The sequence below is a fragment of the Oncorhynchus tshawytscha genome, linkage group LG01 (assembly GCF_018296145.1).
Source record: "Oncorhynchus tshawytscha isolate Ot180627B linkage group LG01, Otsh_v2.0, whole genome shotgun sequence".
NCBI lineage: Eukaryota > Metazoa > Chordata > Actinopteri > Salmoniformes > Salmonidae > Oncorhynchus > Oncorhynchus tshawytscha.
In genome coordinates, this window is record NC_056429.1 from 68,462,579 (window position 1) to 68,481,104 (window position 18,526).

The 18,526-nt window shown below is 39.6% G+C and overlaps 1 protein-coding gene across 3 annotated transcripts; it reads left to right on the forward strand.

Moving 5' to 3' along the window:
- The first annotated feature begins 659 nt into the window (after window positions 1–659).
- Window positions 660–18,254, forward strand: LOC112255417 (cilia- and flagella-associated protein 36). Of its 3 annotated transcripts, XM_024428403.2 has the most exons (12): window positions 660–1,050; window positions 2,948–3,012; window positions 3,268–3,369; window positions 8,188–8,302; window positions 8,627–8,714; window positions 14,695–14,851; window positions 15,552–15,651; window positions 15,779–15,939; window positions 16,150–16,293; window positions 16,385–16,459; window positions 16,603–16,710; window positions 16,885–18,254. In XM_024428403.2, exons 1-12 carry the CDS (start codon window positions 948–950, stop codon window positions 16,966–16,968), a joined length of 1,302 nt encoding a protein of 433 aa, XP_024284171.1. In that variant the 5' UTR covers window positions 660–947; the 3' UTR covers window positions 16,969–18,254. The 3 variants fall into 3 exon arrangements, with proteins under 3 accessions (XP_024284171.1, XP_024284177.1, XP_024284183.1); XM_024428409.2 differs by lacking the exon at window positions 16,385–16,459 and having other exon boundaries at window positions 661–1,050; XM_024428415.2 differs by lacking the exons at window positions 16,385–16,459; window positions 16,603–16,710 and having other exon boundaries at window positions 662–1,050.
- Window positions 18,255–18,526: the final 272 nt, after the last annotated feature.

Genomic DNA, 18,526 nt, shown 5'->3' on the forward strand with positions numbered 1-18,526 from the left:
CTTTACAAGTAGCAGGATTTATACATAACGATAATGAGGGGTACACAAAACGAGGCAGTCCCTCTGCCTTGGACAGAAGTACTCTCCCAAGTATAGAAAGATCTCTTTGTAGCCAATTATTGAATATATTTTTGGTTTTCTTAATTTTAGGAGAGAAATTCAAATGTTGTCTGACTAAGTGTTTTTTTTGACAGATGTATTCCTAAATATTTAACACAGTCCTTTATAGGAATATTTTCTATTTCTTTATCATCAGAGTCAAATAAACATAATATTTCACATTTACAAACATTCAGTTTGAATCCTTATTCAGTTTTAAAATCGTTTGGAACAGTCATTATACCCTGAATTCCAAGTCGGGAACTAGGGCATCTTTCTAGAGCTCCGACTTTCTGACCTGAGGACCACTGACGTCATGATTTGACCTCGTTTTTTCCGAGTTCCCGGTTGTGTTGAAAGCGCCATAAAATGTTAATATGATCGGGTGTGAATGATGGGAGAAAAAATATCCCAGAAATTATATGAACAGAAATTCACATTTTGGTCAAAAATAATCAGTGTCATGTATAAGACTTAAGTGTCAACAATAGAATAGAACAATATACGCACTTTTCTTGTGAAAACCCCTTTCATTCTCTCTTCCAACCTTGTCAAATCCACACTCCCACTGCTCTCACTTGACGGACTGTTGTACTTGTAGAACGTAATCGGTCACCATAGGAACCGGGACCGATTAGGTGTCAACCCTTTCGAAATTCACGAGTGCGCTTTTTCAGATTTTATGCAGCTACCAAAGCATGTTACGGAGAGGGATAATAACAATGGACTAGCTTGCTAGCTAGATCTCAACAAATGTATGGATCCTTAGACTTCACTTGTGCATTGTTGTACAATTTCAGGGCTAAACTTCCTCGCCTGAAGAACATTATAGGGTGTTATTAGCCAACATGGCTGAGGACAGCGAGTGGGTTGTGGAGAGCATCGCTGGATATTTGTCAAGTCCCGAATGGGTCATACCAGTTATAGACTTCATGGAAAGCAAATGTACAGGTAAGGCCATTTATTTTATATATATTTTTTACGATAAGGGAAATTATTAAACGGTTTATAGGACCAGGATTACACATGCTATAATCAATGCTTTGCACCCGAGTTAGCTAGCTAGCCAGCTAACTTAACGTTAGCAGGCTTTTCTGAGTACTTTAGCTAGGTAACGTTAACTGTTGTTAGATTTTACTCTCTTAATCAGTCTGTAACACTAAATTTAATTGGTACATTTAGCTATACAGCCCGATACATTTGTGTGCAAAATCGTGTAAATGTTCCTTACAAGCCAGAATGTTTAATCAAATTACATTTCAACTTATTCTACTGGTTGTCTGTGCAGTTTGTCCTTCAGTTTAAGAAAACATATCCACTGGAAAGTATTGTTTACCCGATTTTTCAGAGAGCTGGTAACGTTAGGTACACGGTTCGGTTAGATTGGATATTCGGGTTTTCTCGTCAATAACTATTGAACCAACCAAGCGTGCCATGGACAATGAAAATAGTATATTCTGAATCAGGGTGGAGAATATATATATATATAATTTATTTATTAAAATCATGGAATGGCGTGCTTTGTTCAATAGTTTAATTGAAGTGTTGGAATAATGATTACACCAATATTTTATATACATATTAGATGGCTGACATGGGGTGCTGTTTGAAGCCACGGTGCCTCATCTTGGCACTCCCCTAACTTAAAAATATATATTTTGGAAGCTATATAAATGCATTTATTAATGTATACAGTTGTTTTGCCACGTATTTTATTACAGACACCATAATGCATACTTTTAAATAATATTATGTAAGCTAAACATAAATACAAATCTATAAAAACATTATCCTTAAAGTAGGATTTTTTTGAAAGTTCTAATGTTACTGTCCCCACTACAACAAAAAATACATGTGATTTTGTCCTTTAATTGAAATACTGTACAATTCCCTTCGTTCCTATGGAGAACTGCTTCTTCTTGGGAGTGCCAATATGGCCGATCGGTGGCTTCAAAGCCTCTCCTTGGCCAATACATAGAATCAGCAATCGAGGGTTTATAAATATCATTGGATTTATACCCCAGTTCAGGTGTGTATTCATTACTGAAACCGTTTACCATTTTAAGAACCAAACAGAAGCAAATAGACCATAATATTTGTTTCTATTTGACAAATTCAGATAGGTCCCGCCCTGTTTTGTTTAATTTGCATCTATTTAAGAACTGTTTTGGCACAGACTGAATACACCCCAGTTGTTTACATTGTTTGGAATGCATCAGTGCTTGACATGTTTGAGTGACATCAATCCAATTATTGGAAATGATAAATTAGTACTTTGATGCAAAGAAGCTAGCTAGTTAGCTAGCTAGCTAGCTAATCTGTCTGGCTCATGCTAGTTAGTTACCATTCCTTTAAGCCACTCGCTTGTGGAACTGTCACACTGTAGCAACAACGGTGCTTAACCAAAATAACAATCACCTCAGTTGCCAAACCTCCCTGTGCCAGAGGCCAGTTTTTCAAAAATTATCAGGATTTTGCATATTGGATAGGATAAAATGCATAGGAATAGAATGTGAGTCCCAATTTAAGACAATTATTTGTCCATTCTATTAATTGCATTTCTATACATTTAATTACATATGTATGTGTGTGTGTAATGTATGTATGTATGTATGTATGTATGTATGTATGTATGTATGTATGTGTGTATGTGTGTAGATATATTTATATGTTTGTGTAGATATATTCTGTATATATAACCTAATATATTATATAACCTAACTTTTGTAATCCGATGTTAGATAGGCACACATGACAGCTGCAAATCAGGAATACATAATGTCGGTGGTGTCCCCCTAGTTGTTTAATTGAGATTATGCATAGTTAACCAATTTGGATTTTATTTCAGTTTTTGACGACGAAGATGAGAATAAATTGACTTATACAGATATCCATCAGCAGTACAAGCATTTGGTGAGTAGCTAGTCTTTTAGAATGGCTTGCAACATTAATATGCATTGGGTTATTGTGCAAGTTTTCTTATTTTGATTATTTAACGTTACACATGCATCTTAAATATAAATATTTTTTGATCTACAATTCCAAGTAGACCTAAATCAAAATGTGAAATGGATGAGTTAGCCTAGTAATGAAAAGTTTTTCAGTGTCTTAACATCACATGTTTTGTCTTTGGAAAACAGTGATGCAAGTAGCCACATTTATTTTCAGGTGGAGAAGTTGTTAGAAACCTACATGCAAGAGGTTGGCATCAATGAGCAGCAGTTTTTGGAGGCATGCTCCTCTCCTTTCGCCAAGTCCAAAACCTTACAGGTAAGCGCGATAATCATCTTTTTCATACGCTGCCACAAATACGCAAGATACGTAGATTTAGATGAGTGTGCAGTTTTACAATGCAAATGGTTTCAGATAACAGAACCTCTACAAACAATTGCACAGAAGGAGAGTTGTCTTTTTAATATAAGGCATATTTTTAGATACAGGATTAATGCCACTCTGCTCTGTCACTTGCTCCATCATGCCTCTTGTGATGACCATTATCTAGGGGATTTGTATGATGATGATGACATCCAATGGTTGCTGGAGATTTGCCAGCTCTTGGTCTCTTACTTTGGACTCTGGCCTTACGGAACAGGCTCTATTCTGTATCTGGTCATAATTCAATAGTCTCCATCTCAGGATGATTAATTTAATGCACCATTAATGCCATTTAGCCTGTTATGTATTTGTTATGGTTCAGTGAAGAACATCCAATGGCCCCTAAATGATTCCTGTATGTGAGGGAATTCATTAGTGATGACTTATTAATGTAATGTTACACACAGTAGGCTACCTGACGTCTCAGACCTAACACCTCTAACAGTAGAGATTAGCTCTTTGACATCCCAAAGGCCTTGTTGCTTGCTGATGAAGTCAAGTGTCAATTTTCAGGTCTGCTCATAGGGATTACCTAAACTGGAAGCTAATCAAGTCATTTGGGATGATTATTGCACAGTGCAGGAAGAAGTAGTGGACAGTGCTAGTGTCCCTAAAAACGCCACCGAGGTAGCCTAATATGGGATGCTACTTTTTTTTAGGACTCCCTATTATATTGTTACTATTTAAACATGTAACTTTGGGCCATATCCAATCAAACTCAATTACCAGGTTTCTGAGATAAATTCAAACCGTGATACTTCTTGCACTAGAAGTCAGCCTAGGTTATGCACATTTGGTGTGTTAGGTAAACAAACTATGTTTACAGTGTTTCTTTTTGTGCCAGAATAATCACTTATCCTGTAGACCCAGGGGCGCAACTTTGGTTTTAGAACTGGGGGAGGACATAATATTATGACATTTTTCTTTGCAAATCCCTCCTCTCCCATCTCGTCATTGGTTTTTAGGAGCATATACCCACATGGGTGCTTTAAAAGATTAACTGAGGTCCACACTCCAGTCCAGTTGGTAGTGGTAATGCACCTTGGTTGCCAACCGCCATATAAAGTCCAAAAAAGAAGCTTGAGGGAAGAGAAATTACTATAAACGAACTTGGTTTACACTTTTATCTATGGATTAATTGTCGGAGTAGAGGACCATGTGCATTTCAGGTAAAATAACAACCCAATCTTTAAATCTCAGGACAAATTAGCTAGCAAAATTAAACTAGCTAAATTGCCATAAATGTTGAATGCTTTTCAACTTGTCCCCAAATTAATATAGTTGGTTCAGAGTAGGGATGCACGATATATCGGTGAACATATCGGAATCGGACGATATTAGCTAAAAATGCCAACATTGGTATCGGCCCGATGTCTAGTTTAATGCCGATGTGCAAAATCGATGTCAAAGCAGACGGGCATACCTATAACGTTGGTACATGACGTAATGACGCCACGTAAAATGTTGTGTTACACAGCATTCCTAACCTAGCCCACAATGTCTGCTGTGTGGATTGAGCAGTCATTTGAAAGAGTATGAACATTTCAGCAAGACAACAAGACAAAGGCTAAATCCATTAATGCCAAGATAACGGAATTCATTGCCCTTGACAATCAACCGTTCTCTTTTGTGGTTGATGTTGGCTTTCGCAACTGGTTGAGCACCGGTACACACTACCAAGTGCGCTATTTCCCTACCGGAGTTACACGGTAATAGCATCACTGCTATTAGCTTCACGACATACTATGGAACGCCGTTTGGGTCATTGCGCGTCAAAAAAGATACACGTCAAATAACACTATTTGACAAATTTGACGCGTTAAATAAGCTTTTAATTTAACATGTCAAATAACACAGTTCTATTACAGAATGTTGTGTGTTCTGAATTTGCACATGCAAGCCAAGCACCATCACTACTATCAGTAGCACTGTCAAAGCTGCACAAAAACGTCTACAAACAAGCAAACACCGGCCACGAACGATGTGTTTACAATACCACGTTGGTAATAAAGCATTATTTGTTTGACCGCAACTTCTGGGGTAGCTAGCACAAATACAAAGAGCCTGAAAACAATGAGCAATAGAAACTGCAGTCATTTTCATTATTCTTAGCAATGATTTGGGAATCCTTGTGAGTAACTATTAGCTAGGTAGCTACTTGTTGTTCGCCTATTGAAATTGAACTTCAGTTCATGAAAATAAATAGCTAGCCAGCTACTTAACCCTGTTGCCAAAGGCTAATGTTATAAGCAGCCAGCTAGTTTCATCTGGCTAGTGAGGCTCGACTGGACCGGGTTATGTGTTGTGAAGCTAGCCACAATAAGGATTAGGCACATTAGTGGAATTTGTAGTTTACCTTCAAAATAAAATTACCTTTTTGAAAGTGATGCAGAAGGTTACAATTGGTGGAGTCATGCCATATTTAGACTAGATAATGTTAAACAAGGTTGGAATGTGAAGCAATGAAATGCAGAATCAGTCTACTCAGTGACACCCACAGAACACAACTGTGAAGAGCTTACGCAAATATTAGCATTGTAGCTCTTATCGCGGGACGGTGACTGTGTGAAATCACCTCCTCAGTCAGCCTATTGTGTGTATTGACATTCATATTGCACTGTACAGCTTTACCTAACGTCCTCCTCCGAGTTATCAGACTCCAAAACATCCACACAGTATTGTTTTCCTCAGGAATAGTGTTCAAAACACATAGGTAGACAATAAATGTGGCTCAATTCACAGTTGTTTCAGAGTCCCGCAATAAGAGCTACAACGCTAATGTTCTCTGGGTGTCACTGAGTAGACTGATACCCCATGTCATTGATCCACAATCCATAGGTAAGGCTGTACAGTGAAATTTGTATGACCACAATGCAATTCTAAAGTATAATACATCCAGTGTGATTTCAACAGATTTGTCAAATTGACAAATTATTATCTTTTGTTGATTTCATATAACAACATTCCAAACTCGTTTAGCATGATCTATTCAATTATGACATAATTCTACTATTTGTATTCATTAGCATCACTGTCAATTACATACTTTTATTTAGAAGGCTAACCGCAAAGTCCACTATTGTGGCTAATCCTTATTGTGGCTAGCTTTACATACATGGGTCCGACCACCATTAAGCAAATAAGAACAGTCTTATAAATGAGGGTTATTTTAGATGATGACACCAAGCTATATAGTTAGCTAGATAACTATAGCTACTGAAACAGATTATGTCGTTTTGCTATGTTTTTGGGGAAGAACATTGTTTGCATCCATGAGCTAGCTAGCTTTCCTTTATGACCAGCACTGTAATGTGTAATAACTACGTAAAAAATGAATGAACGCGTTAAATTATTATGTGACGTGCAGTCATATTCAGGTCCTGGTCAACAAGCATATTTGACACGTCAAATAGTGTTATTTGACATGTCTCTTTTTTGACACGCAAAGACCCAAACAGCGTTCCATATAAATACTGGTTGAGAATGGAATGACAGAACAAATGAACAAACAAACAGCACATCAAGTAGGTGAAAGAAATAGGTTTTGATTATGTCTTACTGGTAATGGGGACAGTGGGGACAGCATAACTTTTTGGACAGTGTGGTGTGTAACCTTTATTTAACTAGGCAAGTCAGTTCATTTACAATGACGGCCTACCCCGGCCAAACCCGGATGACGATGGGCCAATTGTGCGCCGCCTATGGGACTCCCAATCACGGCCAGATGTGATACAGCCTGGATTCGAACTAGGGACTATAGTGACTATAGCCTCTTGCACTGAGATGCAGTGCTTTAGAACACTGCGTCCGTGTGTGTGTTAACTATTTAACTGTACTAGAATGCTTAAATGGCCGCAAAAAATTTAAATATCGGTATAGTTGTATTTTGGATATCCATATCGGATATGGGTATCCAAATGTCATATCGGTGCATCACTAGTTTGTTTTGATATTTCAACCTGCGTGTCCTGATCGAGTCTGGTGTGGGTGGACAAATTCAACATGCGCGTGGACACACGCACGCGAGCGGGCTGGTCAGTATATAATGCTTTCCTTCAAAACATTCAAGTTAATTTACAGCCTAGATCTTCTTGAAATGCTTCCTCCTCGTCGTGGACTGAGGAGCATCTCCCATCATGTTCAACTCCATGGCCAAAGAATGTATGGACCTGCATGACAATACACAATAGGAAATAGTTCCAGTACATAATAATGATGTATTCTGTTTCTCCATCTGGTGATGTTGGTTTGTGAGCCTGAGACGGTTAGCTTCTGGAATTCAGGTAGACCTGATCTATGACAGGATTAGTGGGCCAGGCCTGAATTGGGTTAGTGAGATATAGGAACAGCTCAAGGGAGCTATTCCTGATGGAGAGTGTTACTTAGTCCCAGATCCAGCGGTGCCCTCTGGGACTTACCTGGGCCAGAAAAAGACATCAGGTGTGTGTGATAGAGAGAGAGAGCTAGTTTCAACCCGAACCATGCTGTTGGCCCACTGTAACAATGACAGAGCCAACTGCCAAGAGTGCACACCCGGAGGCAGTAGAAAGTACAAGCATGATCTAGCCAAAATAGTTAGATAATGTTAAAAATTATTTGTGCTTGTTATTAAGTTGTTACTAACCCCTCTTTGACTGTTTGTTCAATGTCCTCCTAATTACTGTTAGATAGGCCTAACTATTTTCTGCTCCTGTCCTGTCTACCTTGGTACAGGCTGTATTCCATCCTGTCCTGGCCACAGATGACTTCCAGATGTTCAGGGCTCTCATGGTACAGAAGAATATGGAGCTGCAGCTCCAGGCGCTGCGTGTCATTAAAGAGAGAAATGGTAGGCTTATTGGCCTTGTCAGAGTTGTCACACAACTCCCAATTAGGGTTACAGAATCCTATAACTTTCCAAAAATGTCCAGATTTTCCAGAAGTCCTGTTTGGAGGATTCTGGATTTCCTGATTATTCTCTTGATTCTCTGAGTCTTTCAAGTGGAATTTCTGTAGAAAATATGGGAAAGTGACGTGATATTTTTGCAGCCCTAGTCCTAATGCTTGCTTACCATACCTGCTTATATTCTACATTCACACACAATATGGTACTGATGAGCCTACACTTTCTAAAACGACACCAATTAAACCGTTTCTTCTAATGTGTGCGTAGGCGCTCTACCTGAGTGTCTCACAGATGGAGCAGATGTGATGAGTGAGCTGGAGAAGCAGGAGCTGAAGATTCTTCAGGAGGTGCTCAAGTAAGAGACATAGAACTGAGGCCTTTCCACCCAATCTCATACATGCACTGTGACTCTGTAATTTATTGATGTAATTTTATAGGAAAAGTGTTTTCATCAGGATCTCATCAATGATGTAGGCCTTTGTGTAGTTTCCTTTACTCATTGGAGCATACATAGGGCCCATAGTTTTTCCTGAGCACATCCTTAGACCTTGAAAAAGCTCCAATGATGGTCTATAACCAGGGTCTGGAGGCTTTCCTGGTCAGGACATTTGGTCATGAACAACTCCTGGCTCTAAGCATTAGGCTATGTATGCTAATGCACTTGGCTACAAAAGTATCCATTTTGATGTTTGTGTTCTGTACAGTGTGCTGGTGTTTGCTCTGGTTGCAAATCCAATGTCCTCTTTGGGGATTAGTGTATTTGTATTATTATGGATCCCCATTCCTGGGGTCCAGCAAAATTAATGCAGTTAAACAATTTTAAAAACATTACGATAAATTCACAACACATTAAGTGTGTGCCCTCAGGCCACTACTCTCCTATCACATATCTACAACACAAAATCCATGTGTACATGTGTGTATAGTGCAGTGCGTATGTTATCGTGATTGTGTCTCTTCACAGACCCCGCTGTTCAATAAGGTGTATTTTGTATATATATATATATACACATATATTTTTAAAAATCTGATTCTATTGCTTGCATCAGTTACCCTGATGTGGAATACAGTTCCATGTAGCCATGGCTCTATGCAGTACTGTGCGCCTCCCATAGTCTTTTCCACACATGGGGGCTGTGAAGAGACCTCTGGTGGCATTTTCTATTTTTTTTCACCTTTATTTAACCAGGTAGGCTAGTTGAGAACAAGTTCTCATTTACAACTGCGACCTGGCCAAGATAAAGCAAAGCAATTCGACACATACAACAACACAGAGTTACACATGGAATAAACAAACATACAGTCAATAATACAGTAGAAAAAGTATATATACAGTGTTTGCAAATGAGGTAGGATAGGGGAGGTAAGGCAATAAATAGGTCATGGTGGCGAAGTAATTACAATATAGCAATTAAACACTGGAACGGTAGATGTGCAGAAGATGAATGTGCAAGTAGAGATACTGGGGTGCAAAGGAGTAAGATAAATAAATACAGTATTGGGATGAGGTAGTTGGATGGGTTATGTGCAGTGATCTGTGAGCTGCTCTGACAGCTGGTGCTTAAAGCTAGTGAGGGGGATATGAGTCTCCAGCTTCAGTGATTTTTGCAGTTCGTTCCAGTCATTGGCAGCAGAGAACTGGAAGGAAAGGCGGCCAAAGGAAGAATTGGCTTTGGGGGTGACCAGTGAGATATACCTGCAGGAGCGCGTGCTACGGGTGGGTGCTGCTATGGTGACCAGTGAGCTGAGATAAGGCAGGGTTTTACCTAGCAGAGACTTGTAGATGACCTGGAGCCAGTGGGTTTGGCGACGTGTGTGAAGCAAGGGCCAGCCAAGGAGAGCGTACAGGTCGCAGTGGTGGGTAGTGTATGGGGCTTTGGTGACAAAACGGATGGCACTGTGATAGACTGCATCCAATTTGTTGAGTAGAGTGTTGGAGGCTATTTTGTAAATGACATCGCCAAAGTCGAGGAACGGTAGGATGGTCAGTTTTACGAGGGTATGTTTGGCAGCATGAGTGAAGGATGCTTTGTTGCGAAATAGGAAGCCGATTCTAGATTTAATTTTGAATTGGAGTCTGGAAGGAGAGTTTACAGTCTATCCAGACACCTAGAATATGTGGACAACTACAAATACCTAAGTCAGAACCGTACATAGTAGTGATGCTGGACGGGCGGGCAGGTGCGGGCAGCGATCGGTTGAAAAGCATGTAAAAGCATGTATTTTGGGGTATGCATGGGTGTCCGAGCTGCGTGCTACTAGTTCAAACAGACAGCTCAGTGCATTCAACATTCAACCTCTCACAAATACAAGTAGTGATGAAGTCAATCTCTCCTCCACATTGAGCCAGGCGAGATTGACATGCATATTATTAATGTTAGTTCTCTGTGTACATCCAAGGGCCAGCTGTGCTGCCCTGTTCTGAGCCAATTGCAATTTTCCTAAGTCCCTCTTTGTGGCACCTGACCACATGACTGAACAGTAGTCCAGGTACAACAAAACTAGGGCCTATAGGACCTGCCTTGTTGATAGTGCTGTTTAGGCAGAAGCAGCACTTTATTATTGACAGACATCTCTCCATCTTAGCTACTGTTGTATTAATATGTTTTAACCATGACAGTTTACAATCCAGGGTTACTCCAAGCAGTTTAGTCACCTCAACTTACTCCATTTCCCCATTATTTATTATAAGATTTTGTTGAGGTTTAGGGTTTAGTGAATGATTTGTACAACGCTTTTAGTTTTAGAAATATTTAGGACTAACTTATTCCTTGCTACCCATTCTGAAACTAACTGCAGCTCTTTGTTAAGTGTTGCAGTCATTTCAGTCGCTATAGTAGCTGACGTGTATAGTGTTGAGTCATCCACATACATAGACACACTGGCTTTACTCAAAGCCTGTGGCATGTCATTAGTAAAAAAAAAATTAAAAAGTAAGGGGCCTAGACAGCTGCCCTGGGGAATTCCTGATTCGACCTGGATTATGTCAGAGATCCTTCCATTAAAGAACACCCTCTGTGTTCTGTTAGACAGGTAACTCTTTATCCACAATATAACAGGGGGTGTAAAGCCATAACACATACGTTTTTCCAGTAGCAGATTATGATCAATAATGTCAAAAAAGCCTCACTGAAGTATAACACAAACTTAATAAGCATGGGTAACAGGCTATTTGGTCGGCTATTTGAGCCAGTAAAGGGGGCTTTACTATTCTTATGTAGGGGAATTACTTTTTTATCCCTCCAGGCCTGGGGGCACACACTTTCTTTCTAGTAGGCTTAAATGAAAGATATGGCAAAAAGGTCTGTCAATATCGTCTGCTATTATCCTCAGTAATTTTCCATCCAAGTTGTCAGATCCCGGTGGCTTGTCATTGTTGATAGACAGCAATCATTTTTTCACCTTTTCAATACATGCTTTACGAAATTCAAAATTACAATCCTTGGCTTTCATAATTTGATCAGATGTGTAGTGTCAGCGTTTGTTGCTGGAATGTCATGCCTAAATTTGCTCATCTTGCAAATGAAAAAAATTATTAAAGTAGTTGGCAATATCAGTGGGTTTTGTGATGAATTTAATTTAAGGTGCTCCAAAGCTTTTTACTATCATTCTTTATATAATGTATTTGATTCATAGTATAGTTTCTTCTTTTTATTGACTTTAGTCACATGATTTCTCAATTTGTAGTACATTTGCTAATTGGTTGTGCTGCCAGACTTATTTGCCATACCTTTTGCCTCATCCCTCTCAGCCATACAATTTTTTAATTCCTCATCAATTCAAGGGGATTTAACAGTTTTTAGTCCTTTTCTTAATGGGTGCATGTTTATTAGTAACTGGGATAAGCAATTTCATAAATGTGTCATCAACATAAGAATCACTACAAAATGTGTTGTATTACCGCTCAACATCTACGGGATCGGTGTCCCCCTGATCATAGGGCAGTCTTGATACAACATTTTGAACAAGAATCCAATGGTTCATTTGATCAGTCTAAAACTTTGCACTTACACTGTTGCCAACTAGTGGCCAAAATCTAAATTGAGCCTGGGCTGGAATAATACATTATGGGCTTTCTCTTGCATATCAAAACAACATTTTAAAACAAAATTTAAAAAACATTTTTTTAAATTTTAAAAATCGATATTTTACCAGATCTGATGTGTTATTATCCTACATTAATTTCACATTTCCACAAATTAGAAAAGTGTTTCCTTTCAAATGGTATCAAGAATATGCATATCCTTGCTTCAGGCAATTAGATTTGGGTATGTCATTTCAGGCAAATCTTTAAAAAAATATATATTTTTTTTTATAGGCCCAGCCTTTGGAACTTTGGTTTTCCTAGAAATGGCTACTATTTTGTTGGATTTGGATACTGCTTTAAAGGAAATTACTGATGCATTAATGAAGATGTGATGAATACATGTTGATGATTTAATTTCTGTGCTCTTTGAAACTGCCCTGGTAGGTTGACCAGGTTGCAGGCACTGGGTACAGTTTGAAGCTGTTTCTTGAGTGGGCAGCTTGATGAAAGTCAATATTGAAATCACCCAGAAAATATACCTCTGTTGATATCACACACATTATCAAGCATTTCACACACATTATCCAGATACTGACTGTTAGCACTTGGTGGTCTATAGCAGCTTCCCACAAGAATGGGTTTTAGGTGAGGCAGATGAACCTGTAGCCATATTACTTCAACAGTATTTAACATGAGATCCTCTCTAAGCTTTACAGGAATGTGGTTCTTAATATAGACCGCAACACTGCAGCCATTGGCAATTCTGTAGATGTTATAACCATGTATTGCTACCACTATCATAAAAGGTATTATCTAAGTTAGTTTCAGAGATAGAATATGAATGTCATCTGTTACTAGCAAGTTATTGACTTCATGAACCTTGTTTCTTAGGCTACATGTATGTTAAAGTGGGCTATTTTTAGCACTTTATGGACTGCTTGATTGTTTTCTTCGCTGGAAAGCTTAGCAAGAGTAGACATACTCATGCTATGTATGTTAGTGCAGGGTGAGCTGCACACAGTGGACTTCCTACTAGGGCACACCACCTCAGTGCTAACACTATAACTCTGATCCATAGGCACATGATTACTGCATATAGCTGTGGGATCAGCAGATACAGTCAGGGCAGTTAGAGGGACATAAATTAGGTTACTTACAGTACATTGTTTTCCAATGACCCTGGGATAATGTACATTTGCTGAAGCATTATGACAATGGTAGGGATTAACTGAGCTGGGGTCATTGATAAGTAATTGTGTCAATGCAGCCTTATAATGCGGTGAAAGGATCCAGGAATAAAACTTATTTGGGTGGATACCATTCTCCTTATAAAATGAGCATTGTTTCCAGAAGGTATCAAAATTGTCAATAAATGTTACACCCACAGAGCTGCAATAGTCTCAGAGCCAGTTATGGAGGGCTAAAAGTCTGCTGAAATGTTCAATGCCACGATTTAGGGAGGGCAGAGGGCCAGATATTATGGGGTGTTTGTTGGTGTCATGCAGTTACACAATCAGTTTCTTTAAATTCCATCTTCAGCTGTTCTGAGCTGCCCTTCATAATGTCATTGAATCCCACATGAACCATGAAGTTTAAAATGTTTGGGAGCAGCTTATTGATGTCCTGTACTCATGCTCCTGGATAGCACAAAGTTTTTGCTCCATGGACTGAGACATTTCTCACCATTGAACTGCCCTTCTTTGGTCCTGATTGTCTTCTTGAAGTCTCAGGGGGACATGTTATAGATCTATGTGATGCGTCTTCGTGCTTTGACTGTAAGTGGTCTAATCGGGGCATTAGATTGCTAGTTTACCCAGAGCTTTGAGATGTGCTTTACAAGAGCGAGGCCTATTTTATAGCACAGATTGTGTAGAGACCACTTGGCCTATGTTGCTCTCATATTAAGTTATGTTCTCGGCTATGCTCATCGAAAATGTTGCAACATATTTGTGCTCTTCAAATCCTGTGTGATGGAAAGTTTCATCCTTGTTGAATTAAGCTGCTAATCAACTCAATTAAGAGATCATGATGGTGAGTGGCAGCAAGGTGATCACTAAGGACAGGAGCTTGGACTCATGCCAGCTTTGGGCCTTATAGTGTCTTTATAACACTCATACTTCAGTACTTTGTGGGTTAATGTACTGTATGTTGTTTAAGACTGGCAGTAGGCCAACCTTTATTCAACTACAAGTAACACATTCACATTCTTTGTCGTAAAATAACCTCTCTTATCATTGGTGTTATGTGACTATCTAGGCCCAGAATAGGGGATTAATCTACTGATATATCCCTCTATATGATTGCACAGGATGTCAAAGGATGAATATGACCAAGAGATGGCTCTGAGACTGCAGTCAGAGGAGGAGATTGGCTCCACGTCCAGAAGCTGCTCTGATAGGCCACTTCTAGAATCAGCCAGCATCCAGACGACCGCCTCTACTCAACAGACAAACACCACCAACAAGGTGAGTTATGAATCTAATACTGACTCAATGGAGTGATGTAATACAAAAAGAATAAACACCAATGACTCTTTGTCTGCCTTTCCTCAGAGTGTGATAAATGTGTCCTATTTCATGTATTGGGAGCTATAGTATTCTTCTGAGCCATGTAATTAAGCATCAAAGCAAAGGGGCTGTGATGAGTGCTGCAGCCAGCTGCTTACAGCCCCTGCATAGGCTACATATCATGTTATTAGATGGTCTTCGATCAGTCACATCAATCTACTAATGCAGAGCAGTACATGATCTGGCAGATATCCAGCCCTATTCAAGGACATGGACTCTCCTCACTACAATGGCTGTTTTTTGTCAATCAAAGTCATCTCAGAAAGAGGCTTGTGTCCCTATAAACTAAAGCATTGACTTGTAAACACTGTTTTTGCTGCATTATCGTTACAATGTGGTGTTTTAGCCTGTATGTTAACCTATTGTGGGGTATGTGACAACTCTTGTATGTTGCACATGCGAAGGTGGGGAACAGTGGTGGCCAACAGCCCTCTGTCGCACTGGTGAATGGCAATGCAACCCCCCCCCTAGTTATGCAATAGCAGATTGTGCGCACTGAACTGTTAGCTGTACAACCTGAACTTTATGAAGCTCAGTATGGCATTAGAACTGGAACAGCTAGATGCAATGACATGGCTGCCCTGTGCCCTCCCTGTAGGTGAACAGTTCATCTCAGAGGAAAGAGCCTGCTGTAGCTGGTGGTGGGCAGATAAGTCCAGCCAAGACCAGCACATCTGCCCTTTCTAAGTTGCCATCAGGTAATAGTACGGACTCTGTATACACTACTCTGTTCCCCTTGAAGCCTTTCCTCTAGCACATGAATGCTAAAAGGTTGAATATACTTCAGAGGGTATATGAGTAATAGATGGTTATGTGTTGATGCAGAGCTGCACAGTGCAGAGCCAAGGATCCTGCCTGCAGTGAGGGTTCCAGTGAAGGGCACCGAGCCTCCGGTTGTCTCCAGGGAGAAGGGGAGCAGCAGCCAGGCTGCAGAGGGCTGGATAGAGGAGGCACGTAAGGAGGCTGGCATCTCCAAGCCATTCACAGTGAGTCTCTCCTACTGCATATACCATACATTCCATGTGTGTCATGCACTGACTATAAATCACTCTGAATGAAAGCCTCCGCTGGATATCTTGATTGTGGGGGGAAAGCAACACTCAGGCAACAGTACATAGAAAGGAAACCTTGAAATGCTACATTACCAGTTTTGTTGGGAGACAGAACTGATGGATTGTGTTTCTCTGTGTGTTCAGGAGTTGTCAGCAGAGCAGCAAGAGCAACTCCAGCAAAGGGCACTGTACCTGAGGCAGCAGAGGGACAAGCTTCAGGCCATGAAAAAAGAGCAGCGACCCAAACCAGCCACACCAGAAACCCCAGCACCAACTCCCAGCACACCGGTAACATCACACCTTCTATAATGTCTCTACTTGTAAACATATGGGTAGTACTCCTCCATAAGACACACGTAACAGCTTTAATTTGTGGTAGATAATAATGCACACCTCGGCTGATGACTGCATAGCACCTGGGGTCAACTCTGGTCTTCCTGTCTCATTGTTTTTAGTGAGTTTCAATCCTTTCTCTTGATTTCCCCTGATATTTAGTCTCAGGTTTGTCCATTTTGACATTCTTCCCTTTTTGAAGTTTGGATTTTCTCCTGCTCTTTATTCCCCTATCATTTTCTTTTGCTGCATTGCCAATCAAAGGACGATGGTCCCAAAATGAACGGGGGTGGTGCTAGTATAAATGAAGAGAGGGTCAATGCACCCCAGCCTGTGAGCTCTCCTTTGGGAGGACAGGAGAAGCAGCCCAAGGTGATCTGTTTGAGTGATGACATTTTGATTTCACTTTGTAGTGCTGCTGCTGTATGTGCTTCTATTCTTTCTGTAGCTACAGCCCTGTGCCTGTCAATATGGCTGATATGTGCAACTTGACTAGATTTAGTGGTGCTACCGTTCAGAATTTGACTCACTTTGTTCTCATCATAGGAGATCTCTGTCGAAGAAAAAAAGAAGTTGCAGAAAAGAAAACATCTGGCAGAAAAACTGAAAGAGGAAGTCATCAAAAAGTAAAACTGTAGTCCAACTGGACCATCAATTCATTGGGAAGCTGAGATGGACTGTGCTTGTGAAGGGGCAACAGGAAATGTGCATTTGTAATGGAATGTAGTATTTCAATGGTTATTGATAGTCTTAAAGGGAATGACACATTGGTTTCCTTACCCTATAAGCAGTCTATAGGCAAGGTGACAACAATCCATGCTTTGGTTTAGTTTCCCTGGCACTGATTTGGAAATTATGCACAAACTATTCTAATATTGGTCCTATGACTTGAATATGATTTGTTCCACAAATGGTTAAATGTTAACAGTGCCAGGGAAACTAAACCAATGTATGAATTGCTGTCATACCTGGTCTATAGACTGCTTACAGGGTAAGGAAACAAATGTAATTTTGTAATTTGGGTGAACTATCCCTTTGTATAATATGTGGTTTAATAAATATATTTAAAAAAAAATGTAAATTCTGCCAGAGATCTTGTGTAATAAACCTACTGGTCTGTGACAGGTGGTTAGCATGAAAAGATGGAATTAACTATCCATGCTTGTAGATAGGATGTATACCTCAGAACATCTTGTTAAGTGTGAATAGGCATTAGGAAATTATCAGCATACAAATATACAAACTTTACTGTATATGAAAAATGTAAGGGTTGTAGTATTAACACAATTCAGAAAAATAAGCAGGTTGTTCACACATGTATTGCAGGTTCAAATCAATGTATATAAACCCTGGATTGCTGATGCTATGTATTGGCCATTGAGAACTTTGAAGCCTCTGGTCGGCCGTATTGACACTCCTCCATAGAATTTTGGTATTTCTATTAAATGTTAAATACATGTAATTTTGTCCTATTTTTTAGTTGGGACAGTATCTCAATTATACATTAAGGAAAATATGTATGTTTAGCTCACTATCATTTAAAAGTATTAAGGTGTCTAAGAATAAATATGCCAAAAATGAATGTAGACAAATGCATTTCTAAATATTTTTTACATTGAGGGAGTGCCAAGATTGAGGAACTGTAGCTTCAACACAGCACCCCCTAACAGTCACCTAGTGTAAATATAAATAATTAGTTGAATTTAACTCCTCCAGATTAAAATAAAGCTAGATTCACACAATGCCAGGGTCACAATCTGAAAACGTATCAAATGTTTAGAATGGCGAGTGGTAGTAAATGCACTTGTCCAAAATGTTCATGGAGACAAACCTACACGATCTAGACCTATTTGAAATGGTTACATTTGGGCACTCAGCTGTTGTACTATCCATGCTTGTAGATTAAATGCTTTCCACCTTTCCCTGACATCTCACACTTCTTCTGTCATTAGGAATGTCTATATAAAATGGCAGTAGCTGGCCTAAACCACCGCTGCTGCAATTTAGGATTTAAATATGCTCTGACCCACAGGGACTGGGCTAGTAACAAAATCAACTCAATCCATGCGTACTGAACTGGAACACTAGTATGAGAAGGGCTTGTGTCCTTTAAAAAAAGGATACACATATCTGCTGGAAGAATGACTTCTCTTAACAAAGACACCTCTGGGAGCCACAGTAAGTCAAA